Genomic DNA, 27,819 nt, shown 5'->3' on the forward strand with positions numbered 1-27,819 from the left:
TTTTGTTTATTTAACACTCTTAGGCAAGCTTCCCATCCCTCCACTCAGACCATTTCTGATGAAGCTTCAGTGAACGTAGGTGGATGAACTGAAGAACCAGATTAATCTCTCAGCTCCTGCATCAGGTCTTGGAATTTCCTCCTTCTGAAAGGACATGCCTTTCAGAGATACTGCTCATCTCCTGTTGATAGTTTTTTTTTGTTTTGGGGTTTGACACAGGCTTTTTTCAGGTATCCAGTTTAGACACAACACTGGTTCATCTGGGTTAGGTTGCTTTTGTTGTCTTGAATGATTCATAGGTGAGTGTTAAGCGGCTTAACAAAGAAAACATTCACGTGAAACTGGTCAGGTACAAGTACCAGACTGAAAATACGTGAAAAAAGCAGAAACTTTGAAAGCCAGAAGAACTACTAAAGAGTATTTTAAGAAATGATTGTCTGACAAACTATAAAGAAATAAGGGGTGGCTCAAGACTTTTACACAGCAGCCTACTGTACTTGATAAATAAAAGGAAACACATATGAACATCTTATCTTACTTTTTTTTACCCAGACCAGCTGCTGATAACTCAGTTGTCTGGTGATCAGCATCGATTTTCAGCAGGATCAGCTCGTCTCTTTTTGAGTCTCCTCTTGTAAACTTGAGTCGATGTCTTGAGCTGTAATCATAAAGCGTTAATGTCCGTATTTGAAATCGCAGACTGGGTTTTACATTCGCTAATAAACTGATTTCCCGTCTGTGAGGATCTGCACGTTCACTCTGCAAAGGTCGTGGAAGCATCAAAGCAATTACTCAGTTTTCCGGGATCTATTAAAACATGTGTACTCATTTTTTTTGTAGCACGTGAAGGGTTTTGTTTCCCGGATGCAAAACTGATCCGGGACTGTGACTTGTAGCGGTACCAGTTGGATTGGACGGGCACTGATGTGGTTACAAAGCCGAAGTCTCGTGTCCCGGACTTTCTCTGAAACCATTATAGTTTTTGTTTTGCTTTTTTCCAGTTTCTTTTTTTAATATCATAAAATACCTTCTGGAGTCTGGTCTCTGCACTGAGCAGATGTGCATTTATTTGCGTACTTATTTTAGCATTTTTCGAATCACCTTTAATTTCAGTGATCAGAAAGAGTGCAGGTTCAGTCGCAAATGTCCCCACTTTCCCCGAAATTAAACTTTGCCACTTTTGCTGCTGCTGCAGAGACTGATTCTTTGTGTCGTCTCTCTCTACAGTTGTTCCACTCACGCTGTGCCAAAGATGTCCCGAAATTAAACTGAAGAAGGAAACGCATTTCAGTTGTGGTTATGTGTCCGTCTACGTACGCGTTTCCTTTTGCTCTGACACCTTTGAACCTCTGAATTTCGGTTCCCAGAACTACGTGAAAAATTGAAACCGTTCTTTGGCGCCATCTACTGAAACTTTAACGTGCTGCAGCTGGCGGTAGCGCTCACATCTAGAATTAGTTTTTTTAAAATCTGCTCTTAATTTGAAATAAGTCTAGATCCAACAGGTCGCCTGTTGGGTTGTTTCTTTTGAGAATCTCTGATGTCCACGCTTGGCTTGCTCTACAATTCAACAGGACTTTGTTGCTTATTTACAGACATTCTTTTGACCGCTTCAGCTGTAACAGGTAATCAACCCATCTAGTCTTAAGGGTAGGGTTGGGCTTGTTTTACTGTGTTTTAATGGCACATTTTCAAAGAATAGATCCTTTCAATTTTCTTCTGCTTATCTAGTTATCAATACCCTGGACAGGTAACCAGTCTATCACAGAGGTAAGGCAGAGATTCATGTCCACATTCACACCTATTTTTGGACTGTGGAGGAACCCACTTAGACATGGGGAGAACATGCAAACTGCACACAAAGGCCACAGACTAGATTCGATCCCATGACATGACAGCGTTACAGTGGCCGCAGGTTTGTCGGCTACACATCTGCAATGCGAATCTTCCACCATCTTTGTGATGTTCCACCATCACAAAGATGCTCTATTGGATTGAAATATGAGGATTAGGATTGTGGAGCTTTATGACACCAACACAGAAGGTCATCTTGACCTTATATGCACAATTGGAGTGAGTTGCAACCATTTGATTGGCTAATTAGATAACATTTATAGGCAGGTAAACAAGTGGACCTAACAAGATGGCCTCTTACTTTAAGTGATAATCCAAATGCCTCTAGGTGGGTTGATAGTAGCCTAAAATATGTTGAGGTTGAAATACATCACTCATCAGCATTTTGAGAAAAAAAACAAACAAACAAACAAAAAACCCAAAACAAACACCAGGAGTAGAAGTTACTAGAAATCAGTTTTTTGCATTTGTCTCTAAATAAGAACAACTAACACAGATCATTGTCAACACTTTTTATTCTTTACAGTCTATACATAGATCTAAATTCAGGCAAGTCTCAAACTTGCTACAAAAAGAAATATCTCCTCTGCCACCAGAGGTTGCCCTAGCCTCTTTTGGGCCAGTATAGCACTCTGGGTGATGTAGGCGCAGTCAAGGTGAAAAACTAAGTGAGCTGTCAGAGGGCCTGCCACAGGAAAAACTCATGCAGCTTTACACAGTACTCTGATAGGAATTAAAGCATGCTACAGACAGACATAAATATTCTGGAGACAAGAACAAAAGACATACAGTAGCTAATTATAAACAACTTTAGGAAACACATGTTCATTTGATAACAAAATCTTAGTTTTTGTAAAGAAATGACATTAATAAAAATATAATTATTTTATTGTGCTACTCTGTTAAAGACACTCAGTTCTTCAAGTCTGACTGAAGCAAAAAGAAATCTGTAGTGCTTGGAAAAAGTCTAAATAGGATGACAGTATGTTGTACATAAATGTTTTTTTTTTTTATAGAAAACAGTTGTGCATTAGTTGCTCCTGTTGCACAGCTGTGTATAAACTAGTAGTCCCTGAAGCTCAAAGTTATGTCAAATTAATTCATGACAGTTTACAAGTACAAGTGTACAGTTATACTCTCTTTCAGTAGTCTAAGTCACACTTTATGGCTTTTTCTCTTTTCAGTGTTACAAATACACTGCTGCAGGCCACCAGATAATAAACAAAAGCCTACGCATGCACGCAGCTGTGCTTGCACAGAGCGAACACACAGGAAATCCCACACTGCTGCAAAGTGAAAATTTAGAAATATACATAAATGACTGTGTGTAGAAGTTTGTTTTTGTATTTTGTTTGGTTTTTTACAACCTCAAGCATTCCAGGATGAACATCTGTACAGTTTTATGGGGAACACATGCAGTGTGCATTTAAATGATCATCCACATTTAGGTTTGTCCACACTCCTTACTCTCTCTTCTCCACAACCAGCTATTACAGTTGGTGCAAACACATAGAAATGCTATACATGACATCCACAAAGTGACATGAACCTGAAAATCTGAGCGTAAGTAGATGCTCAAATTCCAACAGCAGCTTCAGGAGTGCCAGTACCAGTAGTGTCAGGTGTGAAAAGCAGATCGTGGAAAAATGAGAGGAGCAATAGCTGTTTGACAGAGTATCGGAATAACCGGAGGTTGAAGAGGTGTTTGCAGGAGAGTGCTCTTTGGTGGGATGCTAAATTGAGCGAGGTGGAAGGAGATGGAGGGCTAGTGGTCAGTTACAGAAGGCCAAGTGGACCTGCTGCCCATAGAAGGGGTGGTTGGAGCGCTCGGCTACAGCCTGCCTGGCGATCTCCTCACTGGGGAAGGTGATCAAGGCCTCGCCGCTGCATTGCCCACTGAAGTTATACAAGATGAGAACGGCGTCTGGCTGAAGCTGCAGGGGGAAAAAAAAGTGATGAAGTCAGTAAGTGTATTTTTAATGTAACTGGAGCATAAAAACACCAGGGGGAGCCCACAAAGCAGAGGAGGAATAATGCACTGGGAAAAGACTATCTCATCAAACCGGTCCAGTCAGAAAGCAACCAAAAGTTTGAAGAGAGGAGCAGAGCACATGCTGTTCTCAGAGACCTGAAACCCACAAGGCAGGTTTAGATGCAACACAATCATTGGTTAGTTTGCATGCATTCGGATCCTGCACCAAAATCCGCTCAATGCAACAAAGGAGCTTGCATTCCTTCAGACATGCAGGTATGTATCAATCCACTGATCACAACAGCAGTGACAGCAGCAACAATCCATGAAGCTTTATCAATCACATGTCACAGCATTACAAAGGGAGACAGTCATAACATTTTCTTTTGTGAATACAGCCAAAAGTAATGATTGACAGCATGAAATAGACTGGATCACTTTAACAGTCATGATCAGCTCCTACTGCAATTTATACATCAGTGATTCAAAGTCTAAATACTGTCTTGGAAGTACTTGTTGACAATTTTAAAGCTAGTAGCCATTTGTATCTGATGTCGTGCGACGGCCAAAACAGTAAGATGTTAGTCAAGTCTAGGACATGCACTCTCCCTCCACTCCGCTGCTCTAGTCCGGAGGCTCTTCTTACCTTGGGGCGAGTCCCTAAAGACAGAGCCATTCTTTGGGCTGAATCAGACTCCTGGCCTGTTCGCTCATCTGAACCATGCCGCTGTACTCGTCAGGGGCGTACTACAGATACAGCATAATGACGGACACACAGTCAGGGTGGGACCCCTCCACATTGTTTCACACATGGCAGTACACAGTTTTGGGAAAAATATGTTACATGTTATTTGAAGGAGGAAAAACAAAGCACACACACGCCTGAGTAGGTGTCATTTTAACTACAGAGTGTTTAGTGAGGGGAGTGTGTGGTAAAGGATACCAGTGGTGGTATGGGAATAGTTTTCTCACCCAGGACCAGTGTGAGAGTAGCTATTGTAGCCAGAAAAACACACTCCAACAGGGATACAATTGCAATGGTTCAGCCAACAGTCACACACACACACACACACACGCTACTTCCAACAATCTTGAGTGTGCAACTCAAAACAAGTTTATTTTTCTGAACCTGATATTTGCACAGATTTATAAAACACATGAACCATGAAGACCAAAAGCAGACTGCAGATTTTTGCCCCAACAACAGCAGCAACAACAACAACAACCACCCTATGACACCTCAGACCCCACCCCTCTCCCTCCCCATCTTGGGAAATGTCTGATGCCACACCTATCAGTGTTCATACCTGCTTCAGGGGACTCCACCTAACTTGGACTGGCGGCATTAGACACGGGAAGCAAACAGGAGGGGGAAGAGCACAAGTGCACACATGTCCCTTTAATTGAGTAGTACTATAGTGTAATTTTGCAATAAAAACACAGAAGTAAATGCGCCGAATGGTTCAACAGTTAGAAACTTTCACGTGGCACTCACCCACTGTGGGAAGAGTAACTACCAAATTATTGCAAGAAACTGACAACAATTATCCTGTCACTATTCAAGGCGTTATCTCAAAAGCTTGATACATCCAAATACAAGACAAAGCTTTTCAAGTATATGGCTCCACATTTCCTGTGAATTAAAACATGCTTTCATTTCAGAGTTCCATGTACTGACCTGGTATCCCTGGAAAAAGCTGAGGATGTCCTTGACTCCAGTATTGTAGGGCAGACCCTGCATCCTGACCAGGGCACCATGCTGGGGTAATACAGGAGAGGCGGCAGCTGCAGCATGGTGGGGCTGAGCTGCAACTGCCACTGCAGGTGAAGCTGCAAAGTAGCCAACTGTGGAGGGAGACACTGGAGGGCTGGAGAGCAAATGGGAATAAGTGGAAAAGCAAAGTTATGATGAATACTAAAATTGCCACCTCACAGTTGTATTCTTCTGCCAGCCTGTGATGCTGCAGTTTAACCTTTGACCTTTATCAGTTTGTCACATTCGACATGTGCTTTAGATCACAATGTACTTACCTGGGGTAATAGGCAGTGTAGTTCATGTTCATGTTCATATAGAGATGTGGCTGAGGGGGGTAGTATGCCAGAGTGTGAGCAGGGCTGTGTGCGGTGGTCTGAGGAGGTCTGGGAGCGGCAAGCAGGGGAGGCTGGTAGAGGGCAGCTTCAGAGAGAATGGCAGGTGGAGTGGGGAATGCAGCATAGGCAGTGGGGGGAGACAGACCTACAGAAAGAGACAGAGGTATGCATGTGTAAGGTGTGTGTACAGTCCGCCACAAGTAAAGTGCTGTCAAGCATATGAATCAACTGAGCATGCTGCACGACTGTCTCTGGATAAACTGCAGAAGCTGTCATAAACATGTCACAACACATTCCTACGGTTGACAAACTTAGGACTGCAAAATTGTGTTAGATGTCAGCGTTCAAACGGCTCTGAAAGGTAAAATAAATCAGACTAAGAAACAAATGTAGAGCAGCTGCTGCACACAAAAAGGAAACAATGGCCTTTTTGAGTAGAGCATTTCACATACTGCACCTTTAAGGTAGTCAAACATGTAGGGATGCACTGATTATAACCCAACTATAAAACTAAAAACTAAAACCATAACTATAAAAATAAGATCTAGGCCAGAAAAAACTACTTGAAAGCCCCTAAAGACCCATCAGAATTTATTTACGTAGCTCGCAGTGTCCTTCATGGTGCAGTGTAAACACGCACAAATGATGGCACAGATCTATTTACAGACAAACAGCCACTACGTGTGCGAAACTGTGGGCAGTTCCAGTGTTAGTCAGGCAACATGGTACCAGCACTGCTGATCTTCTGGCAGCATTTTTGGGGTCAGTTTGAGTAAAATTATGTTCAAAAAGATATTACCCCAATTCTTAATTCTAGTTAAGATATAGGCGAAAAAGCAAAACAACCTTTATTAAGTAGGTATTTAGCAAATTTAACAAAGTGTCAACATTTGATAATTAAAAAAACAAAACAAAATAACCTCTAGTAGCAGCTACATTATATCAGTGAATTCCAGCATGGTACCGTGATGGGATGCTACCTGTGCAACAAGTCCAGCTGGGATATTTCAACACTACTAAATATTCCAAAGTCAACTGTTAAAGTGGAAGTGACTGGGAACGACAGCCACTGAGCCAAGAAGCGGTAGGCCATGCAAAATCAAAGACTGGGGTCAGCGGATGGTAAGGCTCATAGTGAGCAGAGGTCACCAACTTTCTGCAGTGTCAGTCGCTACCTCCAATCGTCATGTGGCCAGCAAAAGTGTAGTGTGTAGAGAGCTTTGTGGAACGGGTTTCCAAGGACAAGGAGCTACATCCATCCTTACATTACCAAACACAATGTAAAGAGTCAGATGCAGTGTTGTAAAGCACTGGGTTCTGGTGTTGTCTGTGCAGATGCTTGCAAAGGACTGTTGTTGTATATAAGCGTGTTCCAATAACTTAAGAACCTTTGTAATCCAAGTAGCAGCATAACTGTAACTGTAATGTGAGTTAGGGCTGGATTATATCATACCGTTCACGGTAATACCGGTGTAATTTTGGGCAACGATAGGAAAATGAAATATCGCAATAGAATATGGGTAAAACGCGCATGCGTAGTGCCTTTGTTTACATACGCACATGGCGGTGACGCAGAATGAGAAGAGCGAAAGCGGATCGTTAAATGAAACAGATGAACCAGAACCGGTTTGTAAAAATGCTGTGACTTCAGTGGTGTGGAACTGGTTTGGCTTTCGTCCGTCAGATACACAACAAAGCACTATTTTTGGTAGCGCATGCTAGCGAGCCGTCGTTATTACCGTGTTTTTTGGAAAATACGGCACATTTAAAATCAATCCTTTGATTTTTCTGAAAATCGACAGTGCCCCTTATAATCCCGTGTGCCTTATGTATGAATTCTGGTTGTGTTTACTGACCTCGAAACGATTTTATGTGGTACACGGCGCTCGAAGATCTGTCAAATGTTTCAGTACGACTTTGCTAAGCTACGAAGCCGCACCGCTTGATGGATTGTCAAAGCATTACGGCTATCGTAGGCAGAGCTTCGAGGAGTGATACGTACTGTGCTTCAACATAATATTACCGTATTGTGTCTGTATAACCTCTTTTTAAGTTTTGTGGATATTATACATGGTTATGCTGAGGATATGTCGGCCAGTTTCCACTGGAAATGCCTTTTGGTTAAACTGTCAGCAAGGAATTTGCACTGTTAAATTTTTATATAACTTTAATGCACATAAAAAACAGCTGCTTGTTTAAGTGAAAATACATTGATGGGGTTTTTTGCACTAATAAAGTTGTGGAGTTGTAAAGCATTTTGTCTATTGTCAATTATATCGTCAGTTATATCGTTATCGCAAATTTTCAAATGTATACCGTGATAAATATTTTTGGTCATATCGCCCTGCTCTAATGTGAGTGTTGAATTTAGTGCAGTGCCTTACTGAAAAATGTAAGGTGATTACAGTGAAGACTTGCTTTGGAACGAACTACACCCAACACTGTCGAAGCATGAATGACCTGTGATTGACAAGTTGTTAGCCATACTCTGAATGTCCTCATTTATGGCTAATAATGTCTATAATTTTCAAAATGAACCTTGTGGTTTATGACCTGAAACTAGCAACAGAGTCTATGAAGGAATCAGGAAAGTGTGCAGCAAAGAAAATGAGCTCCGTTTATCCATAGACTTCTATACAACCGGGCACCTTTTTGCAATCGGAGCACTCCGCCTATGCTGCCCATTAAAAAGAATGCAGATTTAAGGCGCTTGCACACTGGCCTCACCTTTCATTTGAATATGACCTATGGCTTTGTTTTGTTTACAGAGGTCAAGAGTCTGATTGAACACAAATACAGGCACCTTTTCACTAACCACTATTTAACATGCTCACCACTAAACAAAGTACAGCTGAAGCTAAGATGTTGGTAAAGTGTGACTTAAAGATGATGAAATTCAGTGTTATTGGGGGAAAAAAAGAAATTCAGTGTTATTACAGCTCATTCTTAGGGAGACTTTAATCCTTGTACAAGACTGGCCTTTCTATTCAGTGTTGGCATGTTTTAATCTGGTGGAGAAGTGCTAGAACCAGAAAAGATTAAGCAGAATTTCCAACATGGTAGCATGGTTTTCAGATATTATTATCATCATCATCATCAATCAATCAAATGTTACTGCAACTCTTGCTTATGTGGACCTTATTTGGCGTTTCTGACTTACAGGGAAGCTTGCAGGGGGGTGGGGAGAGGCCGCTGCGGTTCAGAGTTCCACCCATCAGGACAATGCTCATTTCCTCTGTGGAGCACTGGAAGACTTCCACATACCGGTCCTTCATTGTCTTTTTATGGCACTTTTGGGCTACCATAAATGCCTTGTCAGGTGACTTCATCTGGATGAAGGCATCACCAGAGGGCCGTCCCTGCACAGACAGGGGTAGAAATCCAATTAACAAATGACTGAATGAATGTGTGTTTGTGTGAAGTGTAAGTAAATCTGTGGGGAAAATAATTTTAACAGTACATTGAGCTGTTCTGGACTTGCAAATATTGCCCCTCCCAATTTTTTATTTTTACTTTGTTTTATTTTGGTAACATTTACAAAACTTTTTCTCATTTTTAGAGATTTACGATGAAGATGTAAGTGAAAATGCTGTATGGCTGTTATTTTTAAAGACAGTATTAAGATATAGAGCTTTAATATTACAAGTATGCCTGGGCCCATGACTTTCTAATAGGCTGACCTGTTGGTTGAGGACCATGTGGACTCCGTGGGGTTTGATGTCAACAGTGTGCTCTCCCATGAACTCCAGGATATCTTCAATGCCAGCAGTGTAGGGCAGACCACGGAGGCGTACGCAGTCGCGAGTGCTGCTGGCTGCTGGAAGGAACGGAGGTGTTGTGAGGACTGGGACAGGCATGATTGGCGAAGGGGGCAGTGTGGAGATCAGAGGTGTGGACATGTAGCGGTTCAGAACCTGGAAAGCACAGACACATACAAAACAAATAAATAAATAAATAAATAAATGAATCTTGACTGCATATGCAACAAGCATTAAAAAATGTACAACAAATACATAAACAGTAACCGAGTGTCATGGTGACTAAAAAAAAATAAATACACACACATTGCACAAATGATTTTGTCATCTACAGTATTGCACAAACTCCAGTATTGTCTGATTTATTAATACCTCGCACTCTGGATACTATGTTTTCTCACTTCTCTATGTTGCCATAACACCATTCATTTGGAAACCCAAGGAAACAGCTGCTGTGGACCTCAGGCCATGGTGACTGTCATAACTTTCTCTCACACTTGCACAAAAACGACTTTCTTAGGCTATTCTGAGAGCACTAAAGAATCAATTGAAAGTGTATTACACAACACAAACCCATCTAATAAGTATCTTGCACGGGAAACTTTCTTCTTCTTTTTTTTGTTTTTGGAGTAGCACATCTTTTTCTTGCATTACAACGAGAATCTAAGCGCAAACAGTTATATGTTGTCTTTTTGTTACATCAAAAACTACAGCTAGAAAAACTTTCAGGCCACACAACTGGAAGAATGTACCTGTTGCACCTCTGCTGCAGTGCTCCGAAACAGCTCGATATAACGCTTCCCGAGGATCTGTTTGTGTTTCTTCAGCGCATTCTGGGCATACTCTTCACAGGAAAAGAGCACAAAGGCGTCACCAGTGGGTCGCCCATCTGGGTACTTAACAAACAGCAGACCCTCGGTGCCATCTGTAACTGGGCTCTCAGGACCAAGGAAGGCCAACACGTCCTGTGGTGTGGCAGTGAATGGTAATCCCCGCATACGGATAATCACTTGATTCTCCTTGGACAGGAACTGGGCCACCTCATTAGATGTACCTATAGTCACAGAGGACAGGAAGGATAAAGCTCGCTACACCATAGGGCCTCCAAAAATCACTTTGTAATTCTCAAAAAGTCCTATTCACTCTCTGCTGACTAAGTTACTTTTAACAGCCACCCTGAAAGTAAATCTTGTTATATGGAGTATTTGCATTTGTCATAGTTGATCAGTCCACAAGTTAGGAACAACAAAGCTGAGTCATAAATCAGACTTTTGACTCAGTAACAATGCAACCAAGGGACAGGAAGTGTGACTGTGATTCCTCTGGTTGTATAGATCCATATATTTAATGAAGTTTTTGAATTGCTGTCGGGACAATCATTCAATTCCAGTGACCCAAAAGAAAAGCTGAAAACTGAGGATTTAACAAACATGAAGCATTAAATGCACGCCATCATATTTCAACTCAGCCTAAAACAATCTAAGTAACCTATAGATGCCATTTATGCCATGTCAGCTAGTCTACAATATTAAATATCTGAAAAATCAAGGTATTTTATGTTATCACCCACAAATTATAAAATTTCAACATTTCCTGCAATCCATTAAATTCTAAACTATAAACAAAAATACAAGCTGCGGTAGAAAAGGCACACAAGTAATGCAGCACGCAGTTCGTTTCTGCATGTGTGGTGTACAGAGAAAGCACAGATCAGTGCTGTGCTCAAAGACAGACTGTACAGTTTAATGCACAATAAATTAGTATGGAATCAGGGTTTGACATGTAAACCTTTGGGGCAAGCTTGGCTAAGAGAAATGAAGCTGAAAGAAATGCTAAAAATGCCTGTATTTTGCAGCCATGTATAATTTGTAAAGTGACTTCTAAAGAAACTTAAGCTGTCACTTTTTATTGTAAGAGAGATATGAATGTGTGTCTTAAAGTTTATGGTTACCCATTTACATTTTGATATACAATTTTTATTCGTTTATCAAGAATAGCATAAAACAACACAACCAAACAGAGAAGAAGAAAGAGTTGGGACAAATCATTTGGCAAATAAGAAAGCAAAGGGGTCCAAACATTGAGAAAGAGACCCTCATTTCCTCCTAAAATAGCAGCAGTTCTTTCGTGAGGAATAACTTTAAATAATTCTCTGTACCACAACGTCACAGAGGGAGGTTTATCCTTAACCCAATTAATGAGAATACATTTCCTAGCTACCAGCAATAGTTTGTGACATAATTTGCGCTGCAAGTGATTCAATGTTAATTCTTTTGAGGGTAGGCCGAGAAGAAAGTACCCGGGGTCCCTTTGAATCAGGTTGTTAAAAATATTACTTAGTTCTTGAGATATGAAGCTCCAAAATCTTTTGATTAATTTACATTCCCAAAAGTAATGAAAAAAAGTGCCAGTTTCTTTTTGACATTTACTACAAAGATGGGAAATATGAGGTGCAATCTTATGCAAGACATTAGGAGCTATATAAAGGCGATGTATGATTTTGTATTGGGTTTCTCGCAAGCGGTTACAAGTAAAAGTGGAACTACTCATGTTAATGGCTCCTTTCCACTCCTCTTCGGTATATTGATTATTAAGATCTCTCTCCCATTTATAAATAGCGCTCAGTGTGTTGCTACTAAGAGTATATAGGAGAGAGTAAAAAGCTGAGATAAAATGAGTTCTGTCTTTTCGCTTAATAAGAAATGTCTCAATATCATCATATATAACTATTTCTGAAGACTGTGGAATTCTAGAATGAACGAAATTACGAACCTGGAGAAAGCCAAAAAAGTGGTCTCTAGGAATATTAAAATTTGACTGCAATTGGACCCATTTAATGTTGAGAATTTAAATCTAATTCAAAACTGGAGAAAACAGCAAATATTAAGGAACAACTCTTAAGCTGCTTGAAATTGTGATACTGGTTAATAAAAGATCATTAAAGATAAACAGATGAGGTTACAATTACATACATCTTATTAAATGAAGTTAATTGTTAAGAAGGCTGCCCAGCCTGACACTTGTGACCAGCGTTGCCCATGGACACATTTAACTTAACCAAGTTAAATTTTTCTCTTTGGTTTACAGTTTCTGTAAATTGTGTCCCTCATTTGGTGTGCTTCCAGGCAAGATCAGTTTGGGTGTGAGACAAAAACAGCAAAAAGAGGCTATATTTACTTGGATCAGCCTTTAAAGAGAAGGTTTACAGACACAAATGGTCTTGTTCCACCACAAAGTCAATTATAAACAGTAAGATTTATAAAATGTGCAGTAACAAATGCAGAAAGTATAAAAGTACATAGAAAAAAAAGAAACTTCACAACTAATCAGATCAAGAATTTAAATGACTCATCTCCAGATATTAATTTTATATGATATGTGATCAGGTTAATATAATTTTTGGTTCAATGGCTTTAATATTTCTTCTTTATTGATCCTGTTTCTTCCACCTTTACTCAGTAAACTCAGATCGGCAGCCTAAAGGTATTTTTGCAGAGGATGGAAAAATGTTAGATCTTTCAATTTCAAGCTTTACATCCAAAACAATGAAACAATTTAATCTACACATCTGTTTACATGTTTACTGCTTTCATTTATCATGCATTGTGTCTGCTTCTCCACTGTTTGCTTAAAGTTCACTGTGCTATCGATATGTATTGATTCTTAACCCACTGACTAAAGTCCAGGGTCCAACAAGCAGCCAGTGTAAGTTCTCTGCTGCAAGCGGCTGTGCTTCTTTTGACTGCTATCTCTACCCTTGTGTTACTACTGGCTTCCTCTCAGGCCCCGGGCCATGCCTTTGTCTCTTCACACCCATTTTGTGTTAGCACCGAGTTGGTCCTTTTACTGGGCGACAGCCCTCTTTCCCTCAGGGGGAATGGAGCCGGAGGCTAAACTGAACAGAACAGGTGAACTGCTGTTAGCCCAGAATAAAATTTCTTTCCAAGTGGCCTCAGAGGGGTTGGCCTAGGGAAGGGGAGATTAGCAAGGGATGGGGGCTGTGGGGGATACACCTCACAAAGCGCCTTTCATTAGTCTGAGATAAGGGAGCCACTGGGATGAGGCAAACACACAGGTAACAGGAGAGTTAGAGCACAGAGGAGATTTCTCTCCTTCTTTTAAGAGAGCAAAGTGGTGAACTTTTACAGATGCGAGAGGGTGGGTTTTTTTTCCTTTTTCAAAAGTGCAGGAAATCCATGAAACAAAATGCTACCTCACACTGAGAAAGTCTTTCAGTATGACCATGTAATCATGGTCAGGTGAGAGGAGAAAAAGAAAGAAAAAAAACCCTGAAATCTGACCTCCAGCAATCTTGAGGAATTCCTCTCCTGTGGCCTTGTAGACCTGAAAAACACGAGATGAAAACTTAATATGAATATGTGACTACGATTTCAGGCAAAAATCAAATAGACACGTCAATCACCCAACTTTTAAGCAAGGAAAGAAGAAAAATCACGTCACAAAACTCCTTCATAAAACTGATGGTATTAATTTGATTAAATCTCACATTCAGCTCGACTTCTTAATGACATCAAAAGAGGACTCTAATCAGATTTTTTTTTTTTTTTAATTCCCCCCCCAAAAAACTACACCATGGAGCCACAATTGAACTGAGAGAACCTCACCTCAATGTAGCGGCTGCCCATGTGGTGTTTGTGGCGCTCCAATGCCAGGTCTCGGTGTTCAGAGTTGATGAAGCGAACTAAGGCCTCGCCATTCCTCCTGCCCTGAGCATTAAGACACAGCGCCACACCACCCCTGAAACACAAGGGCACCGATAAATGAATGCAAGGGACAATTACCTATATCTGCTGGGTTCTCAAACAAAATCTTCTCCATCTTAAATTTCTACCACCGTGACTGTCTTTTCATATCATCGCCATCAAAAACTCTAACAAAGCCTGACTAAGTCATTAATTCAGCAAAACTAGCATTTTGTAATCTGGCAGTTAATATAACATCTGTTATGCCTCCAGTCTTTTAGCTCTGTGTGAACAGATTGGCTGCTGCCAGTATATTGTGAAGGCATAGCATGTCAGACTCTCAGACAGAAAAAGCATAATACCAGAAATATTTCTAGAAATCATTTTAACAGTGTAGCAGTGGATGTTAAAAAGATGACTAGCAAAGATTAGGCTGTACTTGGACACAGCAATTGTTTCAACAAGGTCAGGTTTCCATTGGGCTTTAAAAGCATTTCATAATCTGGAAAGTATTTTAAAGGAAAGAGTAACAGAATAAAGTTCCCCTAACTGCAAACGTTGACAAATTCTGTGACTAACATGTTAAAGGCTCCAAAGACATTTTGATAGATGAGCACAAAATCCAACGTACTTGGCGATGTTGAGGCCTTTAAAGAAGCGAGCAATGTCTTGGTCTGAGGACTGCCATGGAAGCCCTCGTGCTCTGATCACAGCCTCACTGTCCACCGGCTCAGTCTTACTGCTGCACCAAACACCATGTGGGGAAAATTTAAATAAATAAAACTATTAATAGTTTATTTATATATATAAAATAATGTGTGCAGAATATTCAAAGCCTTGTTGGAAATGACTGGGATTTAGGGAAAACAAACAGAAAAACCTTGATTCTTGTTGCGTTTAAACAGATCGAGTAGACAAGAGGCCACTCAGAGTAAGTGCTAAACACAGTAACACACTCCCATGATTAAATGTCAGAAGGTTGTCGAGGTGAGAGGCTTTTGGTTTTCTGAGAACAGCAGGATTTGGTGCTCTGCTATAAGATATCCTGGTAAGCACTTGATGGCAAAGTTGGACAGGTTTAATAACACACCTGTGGTTTCCTTGTTGCTGTAATCAATGCTAAGAGCCGGAGAGGTCTGAGACCCGAATGTGGTCGAGGGGGGTTGTCAGACTAAACAGCACTGCCTGGCTGCAGGTGTGGCAAGAAACTACACAGAGATGGACTGAGATAATATTTGTGTTGAAGGTCGATACATACCATGTGCCTGAGTCAAACTTGTAGTTCACTGTTTCAACACAGGAGAATTTGTGATCTAAAAAAAGCAAAAGCAAAACAGCATTATATTATGGGATGTGTTTTTGGCTTACGCACGTCCAACGCTCCCTCTCATGTAGAGAGGAGCACAACACAAACTTGTAATACCCAGAAACACACTTGGCTGTGATAACAGTGATAGAGTCGGAGCGCTCTGGCTCAGTTTAAAGTTTGACATGTTTTCATTGTTACATATGTTGCCTCACTTTACTTGTATGTACAAAACTTTTGACAAACAAGTGCTACTTTGTAACACGCATTTTGACAGTGGGTCACAATAAAAAAAATAAATAAATAGTAGTACTTGTTCCTTAAATAGAAATAATATAATCAAGGCACGGTTTAATCATTAACCAACTATCACAGTCACTCTTTTACTTTCTTCCCCATGTGTGGTGTATGTTTAGTAGTTGGGATAATTCAAAGAAAAGAACAGAGGCTCACTCGTCATAACATCTTTAGCTCAGATGACACGATTATTTCTGCATTTAAAGTTATTTTTCTTCAGTCAGTATGGCCATTTTTATTTTTTGAACATGTGATCTTATGAATATGAACCTGTATGTTCACGTGGATAAAATCAGTAACCATGTGAAGAAGAAAAAGGATGTTAAAACCTTAACTGTAGCATTCTCCTTTGACTATTTAGCTAGTGTGTAATTTCAGTGTTAGAAATTAATGACAAAATTCCACTTTGTACATTAACATGGTTAAATGTTTGTTGTATAAACATGAGGGCTTCCAGTTTCCATATTCTTCCTGCTGTGGGCTAATGCAAAGACACAGTTCTGATTATATCAAAGGTAGTCATAGTGTGTTAACACAAAGTACGGTCTCCTTGATCACTTCACTGCTCTCCCCATCGGTCAGTTTGTCTTCTTTCTGTGCCTAATTTAGTTTCAGCTACTAGGTATTAAGCATCTTGTTCAGTGTGAGGTTACTTGAGATAGAAGGCCTGTCATTACTTACTGTGGGGCTCAGCCAGTATGCAGAGCGTCAGCTGCACCATGCTCCTCACCTCCCTCACCCCTATCGACTCCTCTGACACAGCAGGGAGACCAACATCTGCACACAGAGTTAAGGCTGCATCCCAGTTTTTATTCTGACTACATGTTGATATTTTACTACCTTTTACTTGCTAAACTATTATATAGTATTTCAGAAAAGTATAAACACTCTGTTATTACGACTCTGTTATTTGTCAGGATTATAAAATGTCCTATTTCAGTGACATGGTAAATGATAAATGGCCTGTATTTGTATAGCGCTTTACTTAGTCCCTAAGGACCCCCCAAAGCGCTTTACACTACATTCATTAACCCATTCACACACACTCTTGGTGATGGCAAGCTACATTGTAGGCACAGCTGCCCTGGGGCGCACTGATAGAGACGAGGCTGCCGGACACTGGCGCCACCGGGCCCTCTGACCACCACCCGTATGCAACGGGTGAAGTGTCTTGACCAGGGGTGCTCAATACGTCGATCGCGATCGACCAGTCGATCGCAAAGGTAGTATTGGTAGATCGCATGGCATTAAAAAAAATAGATGCCAGCCTATCATCCATCCCGTCACTTGATTGATACAGGGAAGCCAGTCAGATGACATCAGATTTTTTCTGACGCTTAGGTCGCTGCGCATGCGCAAACAGCGGCGCGAAGTGTAGTAAAACTGACAAGCTAGTCAGCGAGTTAACTCCAATTTTTAGCTCTCGGTTTCTCTTAAACCTGGCCGTCAGCAGCTACTGTCCGGACTATGCATCCCTGGCTGATTCAATTCAGTGCAAGTCATCAGAGTAAACTCAGGTAATGACAAAAAATTTACATAGTTAATTGTGTTGTGAAATATTGGATATTGCGGTTATGCATGTATATACATTGTAGATATAAAGAATCCTCAATATATTTATAAATAAGTATATGTTTTGGATTTTTGTAGTGGGTAGATCATTTTGACTTGGTCATTTTATAAGTAGCTCACATGCGGAAAAAGTGTGAGCACCCCTGGTCTTGACCAAGGACACAACGACTGAAACTGTCCGAGCCAGGGCTCGAATTGGCAACCTTCCGATTACAAGACGAACTGCCAACTCTTGAGCCACGACAGGCTAGCAAAGGATACATTCCAACATCGAGGTGAGTGTGAGCTTCTGCGCAAGGCCAGCATTTGGGCAGCATTTGTGAAACTCCTTTCTCACATCCACAAATGAAAAGAATATTTCAGGTAGGACCAGATTCTGGATAGGAACAAACAAAAAGAAAGTTACTTAGTGCAGCAAAATGAGGGTTTGGAAATCTGATATGGAAACTGGATACAGCAGGATGCTAATAAACAAGCAGCTGAAGAGGAGAGAATTTGGATGGAGAGGGTATGTGCACACTAGCATCACACTGTGCTACTGAATAGGAGGTAAATGTAAGTCAAATGGCTATAATTAGTTAGTAATACGAAATCAGTGCACGCCAATTTATTACAAACTATAATAAAACTGAACTGAAGTAATCAAAGGGAAAAATGTAGTTTCTACTATTGAGTCATGATTCACAAGACTTGTTTCAAATATTAAAAAAAAAAATACTGGAAATATTTCTAAAATCCTATATTTTTATATGTTACTCTCTATGTGTCTCCAGTTTATGGAACAATGGAGTGAAATAATCACCTTTTTGGAAGCTTCTGGGTGGAGGGCCTGACGAATGACAAGGGGACTGTCCACACAAAGTGTGTACGTGGTCCTGCCAAGGCATTTTACTTCTGATGACACTGACTGCTGGAACTGCACAGATACAGAGAGAGGAAGGAGAAAGGCCACTTTAAGACTGACTGGAGTATTTTTATCCTTCACAAAAAAAAAAAAAAAAAAGCAGAACTGTGATTGAAATGGCACCATATTTAAATTGCCTAAAAGTATATTTTAAAGAGCAAGAGAGAAGAAAAGCTAATGGGAAGTAATCCAAAATAAAGTGGGACTTAAAATCATTCCACTTGCGTCACCTACGGTGTACAAATGAGAATCTGTTAGTGTACTTGAGATCTAAAGACAGAAAAGTGAAGGTGGTGTTGTGTTTGACATTTGTCTCCTCATTACAAGCGACGCTCGTCTAACAGGTTTCAGTGTTTGCCCAGTGAGGGAGGGTGCAGACAAAAGGGAGGAATTATTACAGCACTGATCACCAGCACCACAGTTTTCTCTTTGTACAGTAGCAGCCAGACGAGTTAAAATCCCAACCCATACAAGTCAAACCTGCTGGTCTCCACTTTGCATAAACACTGATGGCCTCGCCACCCAGTCCCAAATACCATCACCTCCCACATAGCCATGCTTATTTGTAACTACAACATTTATTGAGCCCCCTTCCTTGTATTTTGTCAACCTGTATTGGCAGCAGTTAACTGCCAATGAAGGACACCTCTTGTACAGAAAAACAAATCACTTGCAAAAAAGTTGCAATCAAATTTTCCATCACATTTTCATACCGTTTTGGCCACCATATTATGAGAAAAACATTTATTATTATTATTAATAATAATAATAATAATAATAATAATAATAATAATAATAATAATGGATTGGATTTATATAGCGCTTTTCAAGGCACCCAAAGCGCTTTACAATGCCACTATTCATTCACTCTCGCATTCACACACTGGTGGAGGCAAGCTACAGTTGTAGCCACAGCTGCCCTGGGGCAGACTGACAGAAGCGAGGCTGCCATATCGCGCCATCGGCCCCTCTGGCCCCCTTTAAATGTTTCACAAACTTTCTTTGGCTTCCCACCATTTCATGCTGCTTCATAAAGCTGGGAGTTCACTTATTGTTGACACAGCATTTGATTTATAGCAAGCTGCTGTTGGTAGCATTAGGCTTCTTAAAGTTAGGATACTTGTGGAAAATAATTTGGAAAGAAAACTGGTGAATTAGAGGAAAAATAAAGGTCAGAGCTGAATAAAGAGGCAGTGCTTGGCTCCTCTCTAAAAGCAGTTTGTGGCTTTGCAGCTTGCAAAATGGGTACAATGTCAACGTAATGGCAAGTTTTCTCAAGACCCCTGCTTTAACTCATGTGCAAACTTGAAACAGACTCCAACCAACTTTCAGGGACCTGTAGCTCCAGATAATATCACCATAAGCAAAACAGAACACATATTGGAGAATAGCATTAACAAATAAACAAGAAAACCCAGAACACTCAAAATCATCTTTGAACCATACCTGCTTTTTGGCAGCATCTACTAACAAGGAAAGAAATGCTTCGGGGTTAGATTAGAGGGGTTTTAGGATGGATGGACAGAAACATGTAAGAGTTTTTATTAAAGGAGTCATTGCAACATTGGAGAAACCACATGCTCAGCTATGAATGAAACAAATGCACAACCTAATTAGCAAAAACATACACAAACAATTTACGTAACCATTCCCAGAGTTGTGTTAAAGATAGTGGTTTACAGGTGATATGCAAACCACATGAAAAGTAACTCTACTATTCATTGTTCATCAAGATGAAAACCCTCTTCAGTCAATGCATTAATCATTACACTCAAAATAGGCTGCAAATGCAAAAGGAAAAGACAGTTATGCAACTTAAATCCACGACCGCTGAACTGCCCCAAAGATGCAAAGCATCATTTTTGCAAGTTACTTTTTACTTCAGGTGTGTGTGAGTGATTCAGTTTATGTATACTTATTTTTAAAAAAAGATAAAGACAAAAAGTTATAGAGATCAGCTTAGTGCAATATGTATGGACTTAAAATTAGTTTCTATTTCATGTGTACAGCGATAACAGCACTAATATTTGCTCACAGCCATTCATGCAGCTCCACCTTTGCTTTTGTCTAAAGCCGGATTACTGAGAGAAAAGCTATAGAGGATGTAGAGACACACCCTCTCTTTCTCCACAGTGTCAAAATCCACGTTTAAAAAGAGCAAACACGAAGAACAGAAAATTAATCAAACAGCGATATCACAGACAAGAGCCAAACTCATAAAGTGACCACTGAAAAAGGGCCAGTGCTTCTAGATTAATCTGGTTTTATTTTTAATATTTAGCTAAAGTCTTTTTCTTCTCAGGACTGTTGGTGTTTATTCTGCCTGCAGCACGCTCCAGTTCTGAATTAACAACGCTGTTAATTCATTATTCCTCACTAGCAAACCTGTCAAAAATGGCTGTTCATTAATAATAATAATAATAATAATAATAATAATAATAGATTGGATTTTATATAGCGCTTTTCAAGGCACCCAAAGCGCTTTACAATACCACTATTCATTCACTCTCACATTCACACACTGGTGGAGGCAAGCTACAGTTGTAGCCACAGCTGCCCTGGGGCAGACTGACAGAAGCGAGGCTGCCATATCGCGCCATCAGCCCCTCTGGCCAACACCAGTAGGCAAGTAGGGTAAAGTGTCTTGCCCAAGGACACAACGACCAGGACAGAGAGTCCAGGGATCGAACCGGCGACCTTCCGGTTACAGATGCGATTCCCAACCCCCTGAGCCACGGTCGCCCCATCCTGATGTGATCACCCATATCACAGTTGATGTTTGGTGATGCCCCTTTATAATCTGCAGACTTATCTTTGTTTGAATGAACCAAAAATATTTGTTTGAAGTTGCACATGTTATAGTTTTGCGATTTCTAATTGCTTTCATTTTTATTTTGTTTTGACTTTTTGTTTTTAATTTTAGCTCAGTTTCCAGAATGGCTTTGCTCATTTCTCTTGAGTTTTCATTTGCTCAGTCAAATGCTTGGTTTTAATTTAGTTTTTAATTTTAGAGTTCGCTTTTGGTGACTCAGTCTTCTGAACATACAAAGTCTCATGAATGACCTTCAAAGACCTTCTCAGGCTCTGAACAACTTTTAATTTTTCAGCTAAAATGTTTTTTCACAAGTAGTTTTTAAAAGTAAAAGTTTACTTTTAGTTTAGTTTTGCACATTAATGGTGCAACTTTGCGTCTCACTCTCCTCTGAAAGCACTTTTCATGGATAAGTGGGAGGAAGTGGCCTTTGAACATAGTCCTATCAGAGTTTGCGCTCTACTGTAGCTGGACTGTTTGTATGTAGAGGTGAGGTAAGGTGGTGGTGACTGAAACAACCTCTGATAAGAGCGGCTGGGAGTGTCCGAGCAATATCTTTGGGAAACTTTCAACACGCTTACACCACCGAACACGTGACATGGTCTTCACACTGTTTGCAACTATAGGCCAAAAATCACAGGGGAAATGTTTTACAACAGTAAGCTAGTTTGCCCTCCTTCACAAGTGATCGCCCTACTATGAGCTCTACTAGCTACAAGAGCACAATTTGTTCGGCAGCTCGCTGGAAAATGAAGCCAAGGCAGTAGCGTCACACGAATTTGTGCAATTCCCCTAAATGGCCACTTAAGGCTTGCCCTGAAGGCAAATCAGTGTCTTTAACTTCTGTTAAAATGCCCAACTTTCCATTTTTTGTGTTCTATGTTCCAGGTATGTGCTTTTCCTCCTTTTGTTGTTTCTTACAGGTGCAGCAGCTGGAAACACATTGTGCTTTTCTATTTGTGCTGCATCGTTTTATTATATTTTCTTCCCCCTGTCAGCTTAGACTTTGTCATATTACACATAAAATAGAAAAACTGAAATAATACTTGAAATGAATAAATAAACAGATAAAGCCCAACTTTAAACATTTGATTTTAAACTTTACAGCCAGTTTCCCTTGAATTTTTATATACCTCACCTGTTTAATTTGTAAAATGGTTAAAACATTAATTATTAACAGCATGACCACTTGGTCTGAAAGGTGAATACTGTCAGTGACCGGCCTCACCTCAGCTAAATCGAGTCACAAAACTTGACTTCTTGACTCTGTTTGCGTGTTGTTGCCTTTTGGAACATTTTAATGCAATTTTTGCTGAAGTTAAGATGTCAAGTAGGCTTTGTGTGCGGTAAAGCCCATCCTAGAAGTTTGCCTCTAGTATAGGTGGCTGAAAAGTTAATATTTTAATAAAAATCTGTTACTTCACACAAATATAGTACCTATATTTGCAACATGTAATGCCTTGGCCAGAGGGGCCGATGGCACGATATGGCAGCCTCGCTTCTGTCAGTCTGCCCCAGGGCAGCTGTGGCTACAACTGTAGCTTGCCTCCACCAGTGTATGAATGTGAGAGTGAATGAATAGTGGAATTGTAAAGTGCTTTGGGTGCCTTGAAAAGTGCTATATAAATCCAATCCATTATTATTATTATTATTATTATTATTATTATTATTATTATTATTATTATTATTATTGCTAATCAAGTTTGCTTGTATTGGCTGAACTTAGCTTTATATTGTCTTGTTCAAATATGGCCACCAACAAAAATTTAAGGGTTCAAAACCAGGCTTCCCAAATCAGTGCGAGCCGTGAGGGCGCATAACATAATAAGAAACATAAATTCTATTTGTTCTTGCACTGTGAAGACTGAAAACTCACTGTAGGATCTGCAGTGGATCCAAATATATTCAATATCTTCCTTCTGCAGTTGTTGTAATAAACAGTCTTCCTTTCACATACTAATTAACGGCATGTTTGATTTAGACACACCCAGCAGAAGTAACAGAGCTGTGATGATGAATTGGCATAACTATTTGTGTTAGCACAAATCTGTGATCTTTACAAGGCTTTTTGCTGAAATATTCAAATCCTGGTTGTGTGCGAGACTTTCGTGTGATTCATCATAAGAAGCATGTCACAACTTGGCTGCCTTTGTAAGTGAGAACCAAATGTTATTAACTTGGATTACTGGATACATTTCTGAAACAGGTGAAACATTTCTATATGCCGTGACTGCATACGAATGTGATATTTCAGCTTCACAGTAATGTAGATACAGTCTCACATCACATGACATTTTTCATAAACACGCTACACGTTGTGTTGCAAGCTGAACAAACCCACACCCTCACAGTCAGAAATAGCTTCGTTACAGCTAAATACAAATTTATTCTGAAAAACATGAGTGGCCTGCAGGTGTGATATGCAAACTATACTGTAAAAAGTGTTACAGCTACAGTGACCTACACATATTTTTGGACTATCGTGCTCCACACAAACCTGTTCTGACAGCAGCCTGGTACATTTGTTTGGTATCAAAAAAAAGAAGGAAAAAAAGACAAGTGTGACAAGTTTCTATACCCAGTGCACCTGCACTGCTGGAAACTGAAAGCTCACCAACCACATAGGAGGTTAAAATAATTTTGCTGAGCTGCAAATATAGGGTTGAAAAATGCCTACATATGCTTATATCTATTCTACACCTTGAAATAGAATGATGTACGGTACATCCTGTGGGTTGTTTTTTTTTTTACTGTGCTGCTTTTTGTATGCAATGGTGAAGCATCATGCAAAACATATCAGTCTGTTCTGTGTAGGAAAATTAACACACAGTGACTGATAGAAATAGAAGTTTTGACAGTGTTTTGCAGATTGCACCAAAACGTATGGGAGCAAAGTTTTAAACAGTCCTGCTAATCTCTCCAGGCTTCTCTACCTTGATCAATCTTTCACAAAAGAAATGCAGCACATGTCCTTGGGTGCTCTGACCACACAGGTCAATACAATAAGCCCACCACTTTAAAAAAAAAAAAAAGGAAAAGAAAACAAAAGGCAACTGCTCGTTTCCCTCAATTCTTATAAGTTGGAGTAGGACATCACTTCTAAATTTTAAACATGAGCCAAACAGCTTCTAGACTGTATATCTGAAAAAATGTCAGTTTTCTTCTCTTCCCCCTATCAACAAGGGTAACACTTATCTCTGAGTGACGAGCAGAGAGAGAACGCAACCAATGAGACAAAGGTATGAAAAGACCAAACTGATTGCTTGGGTTAATATTTGAAGGTTCAGCACACAATCTAAGCTGGAGTAGCTGAAGCTGAGGTCTTGGGCGACCTGAATGTACATCAGCATGTAAATGAAAACTGTGGAATGTTACACGCTGGGTATAATAATCCCAGGAGCGTCACTGCTTCAAAATTTCAGAAGGAATTAAATAAGCAATAAAAACAAGAACGCTAAAACCCAAACAGACCTGCAATCAGACCACAACAGCACAAACATTAACACCAACATATTGCTTCACCGTGATAATGAGAGGTTTTTAAAGTACTACTACTGGAGGGGCAGGAATACTGCATGCAGTGTAAATACACACTCCTTTCAAGGGTGGTTGGAAAAAACATGTTTGGCAACATAAGCACTTTTGCCAACATATACCTCCAGACAGTGGGGACTAAGGGAGGAAAAATTACATCTTGGTCATAAAGAAGTGTTGTAACCAGGTGCTAAAGATGAAGCCCACAACCTGAAAGCTTCCACCCTCCTGTCTGTGCTGCTGCCTAAAACAGAGGTGCGGTCCCAGGTAAACACTCTGCTTTCCAGATGTCTACAGCATACATGAGGCCTGGGCAAGACTAGACCTGCGACGACTCCTCATCTCCAGATGCCTGAGGCTCTGCCCCATCATAGCTCTTGAGCTCCTGCAAGCCATCAGCAGAGTTTCACTGTCAGGGCTAAACCAATGACACATCTCAACCAGGTGGAACACCACTTTTAAAAAACAAAAAGATCATGTGGGAAATTTGACACTCTTACTCTAGCTTACAGCTTAATACCCAGTCAGGCTTGTCATATCGCATCACGCTCTAGGCAAAAACCTGCCAAAAGAAAGTTTTGTGGGTTTAATAAGCTTCTGGGTTTCCCACAAAATGAGCAGCTGCTGTGGTTTTCATACCCGTATGCATCACTTCAAGTTTCCCAATGCACCTGAAAAGACCAGTGAGACTAACCTGTTGCAGAACTTTGTCCAGTGGCTCAGCTTTGACGATGTCGTCCACAGTCAGCCCAGTCTCCTCTTTACACTGGTCTGTCAGCTCCAAGGTGTCCGGCTTGACAAAACATTTATGAAGCTTCCCGACCTGTGAAAGCATTTAGCGTTTCATGGCGTAGGAATACAGTTTGATGACAAAAAATATGCTAACTTATAGCAAATTAAAGGTCCCCCACATACAGGAAATGACTTGTTTAAAAACAAACAAAACAGAATTGACAATGCAGTCGCAAAAAAAAGCACTCAATTGTCAATAAAGCGTCGTTTACATCGAGAAGCTGACATATTAAACCAAAAAGGTGTGTTTGCCCCCCATTTTTGTCTGCTTTTTTTTTTTTTAATTTGGTCGCACACCTGTTAAAAAGGTGCGCTAACGACGGGCAGTAGTAGCGTTAGCTAGCATAACAAGACAAGCGGGCTCCACACGGTTTCAGAGAGCACACCATGTTGATTTAAATGTCAGACTCTACAGGTAGACACTATGCCACAAACACTCTGAATACATAAGAAACCGTACAACGAACGAAGGGGTCAGAAAGGTCCGTACCTTTTTCTCATGTAGATCCACAATTTGCCACACCAAGAGAATTATTTCCCTCTCATCCGAACCCAGTTTACCCCCATTTTCACCAGCTGTTGCCCCAAAGAACACCACCAGAGTATCACTGTGCGAAGCCATCAGGGACCACAAGGGTAAAAACTACAATTAAAGCAAAGATTAAAATAAAAAAAATAACACGAGGGTTCACCTTTTCCAAGTGATAAGAAGAGCGAACAAAAGAGCTGGAAACTCAATTGAGATAAACGGAGAGAGAAAGAAAAAAAGGGGGAGATTATTTTCAGAGGAGCCACGGAAGACTTTGCGGTCAGAGACTCTACCTGTTGCAGTACTTGAGTGTGTTCTATCCAGAGATACTGGTTTAACTGGTAAAGAAGGGTGGAAATCCGTGTTTCCTTCACACGAACGCCATAACAAGCCCGGAGGTTTTTTTTGTTTTTTTTTTTCTTCCTCCCCTTACTATTTTTTTTTCACCGAGTTACCTGTATGGCTAGGCCTTTGCGCGAGCGGAGCCCCGGGGGCGTCTTCTATTGGCTGGTTCGCAAAGGTGAGGGCGGGACGCTGAGGTGAGTGTTGTGATCTCATTGGCTTATTGGTGCTGTTAAATCCGGAAGTATGTGGAAGACAAAACGGGGCGACGCTCCATGAGGCTTATGCGTACGCTGTGCAGACCACGCCGGGCAACCTGCAGATGTCTCACGGTGATAGTGGAAAAGAAGAGAACAGAATCATACAGGCACATAAAGGTACATTAAAGAGAAACTGAACTGCGGGACAAACTCTGTGCATTTCCATTAAAATTAGTTTTGTGCTACCTGAATTTGCAAAAAATATAATCTAAAAACAACCCCTTTATGTGCCAGGTGTTGGGCCATTTGGATCACATCTTGTCCAGACATTTTCTTTAACCCATGTCAAACTTGATCTCAAACGTGACTAGGGTAAGAACAGTTAGTTAGGGACTTCTGCTCCAGCTGTAATTCAGTGGGCACGGTGACAGAAAATACTCCAGCATGTTTATTCTCTAAAAAGGTGTTCAGACACTACATGTTTATGCCAGTGTGGAACTTTGATGCAACGAAAGTGTTTCTGCGCACAAATTCACACTTATCATTTCACTGTTTGCTTCCTTGTCTTCAGATAATGTTATTTCACTTCCAGAATGAAAACCTGTAAACATGGAGATCACAAAAAAAAAAAAAAAATCTATGTACAGAACAACATGCATTTGCCTCAGGCAAAAGAAAGATTTATTGCTTCTGTAGGCTTCTTAATTGTAATGTAGTTTTGGGTAAACGGTAGTAGTAAATGCAGGGATGAATAAAGGGCAAATGGAAAAATTAAGAACAAAACAAAAGGACACATCCTGGAACTTCTACCACAAGGAAGAACAGTGGAATTAGCAATGTACTTTACATTTCCAGCTTGTGATCCATATTCTTCCCTCTAAAATCCCACTGTATTGTTATACACTGCATGTACCTGTCAATAGAAAGTATTTGTCGCCAGAAAATTAAGGTACTTCAAAATAGCAGTGAAGTTTTCACCAGTCTTTGGCCCAGTTCCCAGAAATCCAAGGTTTTGTTGCTACTGACACTCCCTGTTCTGCCTGCTATGGGCCAACAAACTGCATTGAATGCAAGGCTTTTTGCCTTTTCATGTCCATTCACTCAAAATAAATCTCCCCTATCTCAAGAGTAATTCCTTGTGTCTCCTTTCTCA

General features: G+C 40.4%; 1 protein-coding gene across 1 annotated transcript; it reads right to left on the bottom strand.

Annotated features, from left to right (window-relative positions):
• Positions 1 to 3,236: 3,236 nt before the first annotated feature.
• On the bottom strand, positions 3,237 to 26,523 carry esrp2 (epithelial splicing regulatory protein 2). Its single transcript, XM_085353157.1, has 16 exons — positions 26,418 to 26,523; positions 26,086 to 26,238; positions 25,498 to 25,626; positions 18,356 to 18,469; positions 17,815 to 17,929; positions 16,663 to 16,758; positions 15,637 to 15,691; positions 15,010 to 15,120; positions 14,301 to 14,433; positions 13,977 to 14,019; positions 10,428 to 10,729; positions 9,598 to 9,831; positions 9,078 to 9,276; positions 5,858 to 6,062; positions 5,505 to 5,694; positions 3,237 to 3,788 (listed from the first exon to the last, which is right to left on the bottom strand). Exons 2-16 carry the CDS (start codon positions 26,215 to 26,217, stop codon positions 3,627 to 3,629), a joined length of 2,220 nt encoding a protein of 739 aa, XP_085209283.1. The 5' UTR covers positions 26,218 to 26,238; positions 26,418 to 26,523; the 3' UTR covers positions 3,237 to 3,626.
• Between the last annotated feature and the right edge of the window lie 1,296 nt (positions 26,524 to 27,819).

This window comes from Diplotaxodon limnothrissa, linkage group LG1 (genome assembly GCF_057381915.1).
Source record: "Diplotaxodon limnothrissa isolate DT_005_m linkage group LG1, D_limnothrissa_male_GT1.1, whole genome shotgun sequence".
Classification (NCBI taxonomy): domain Eukaryota; kingdom Metazoa; phylum Chordata; class Actinopteri; order Cichliformes; family Cichlidae; genus Diplotaxodon; species Diplotaxodon limnothrissa.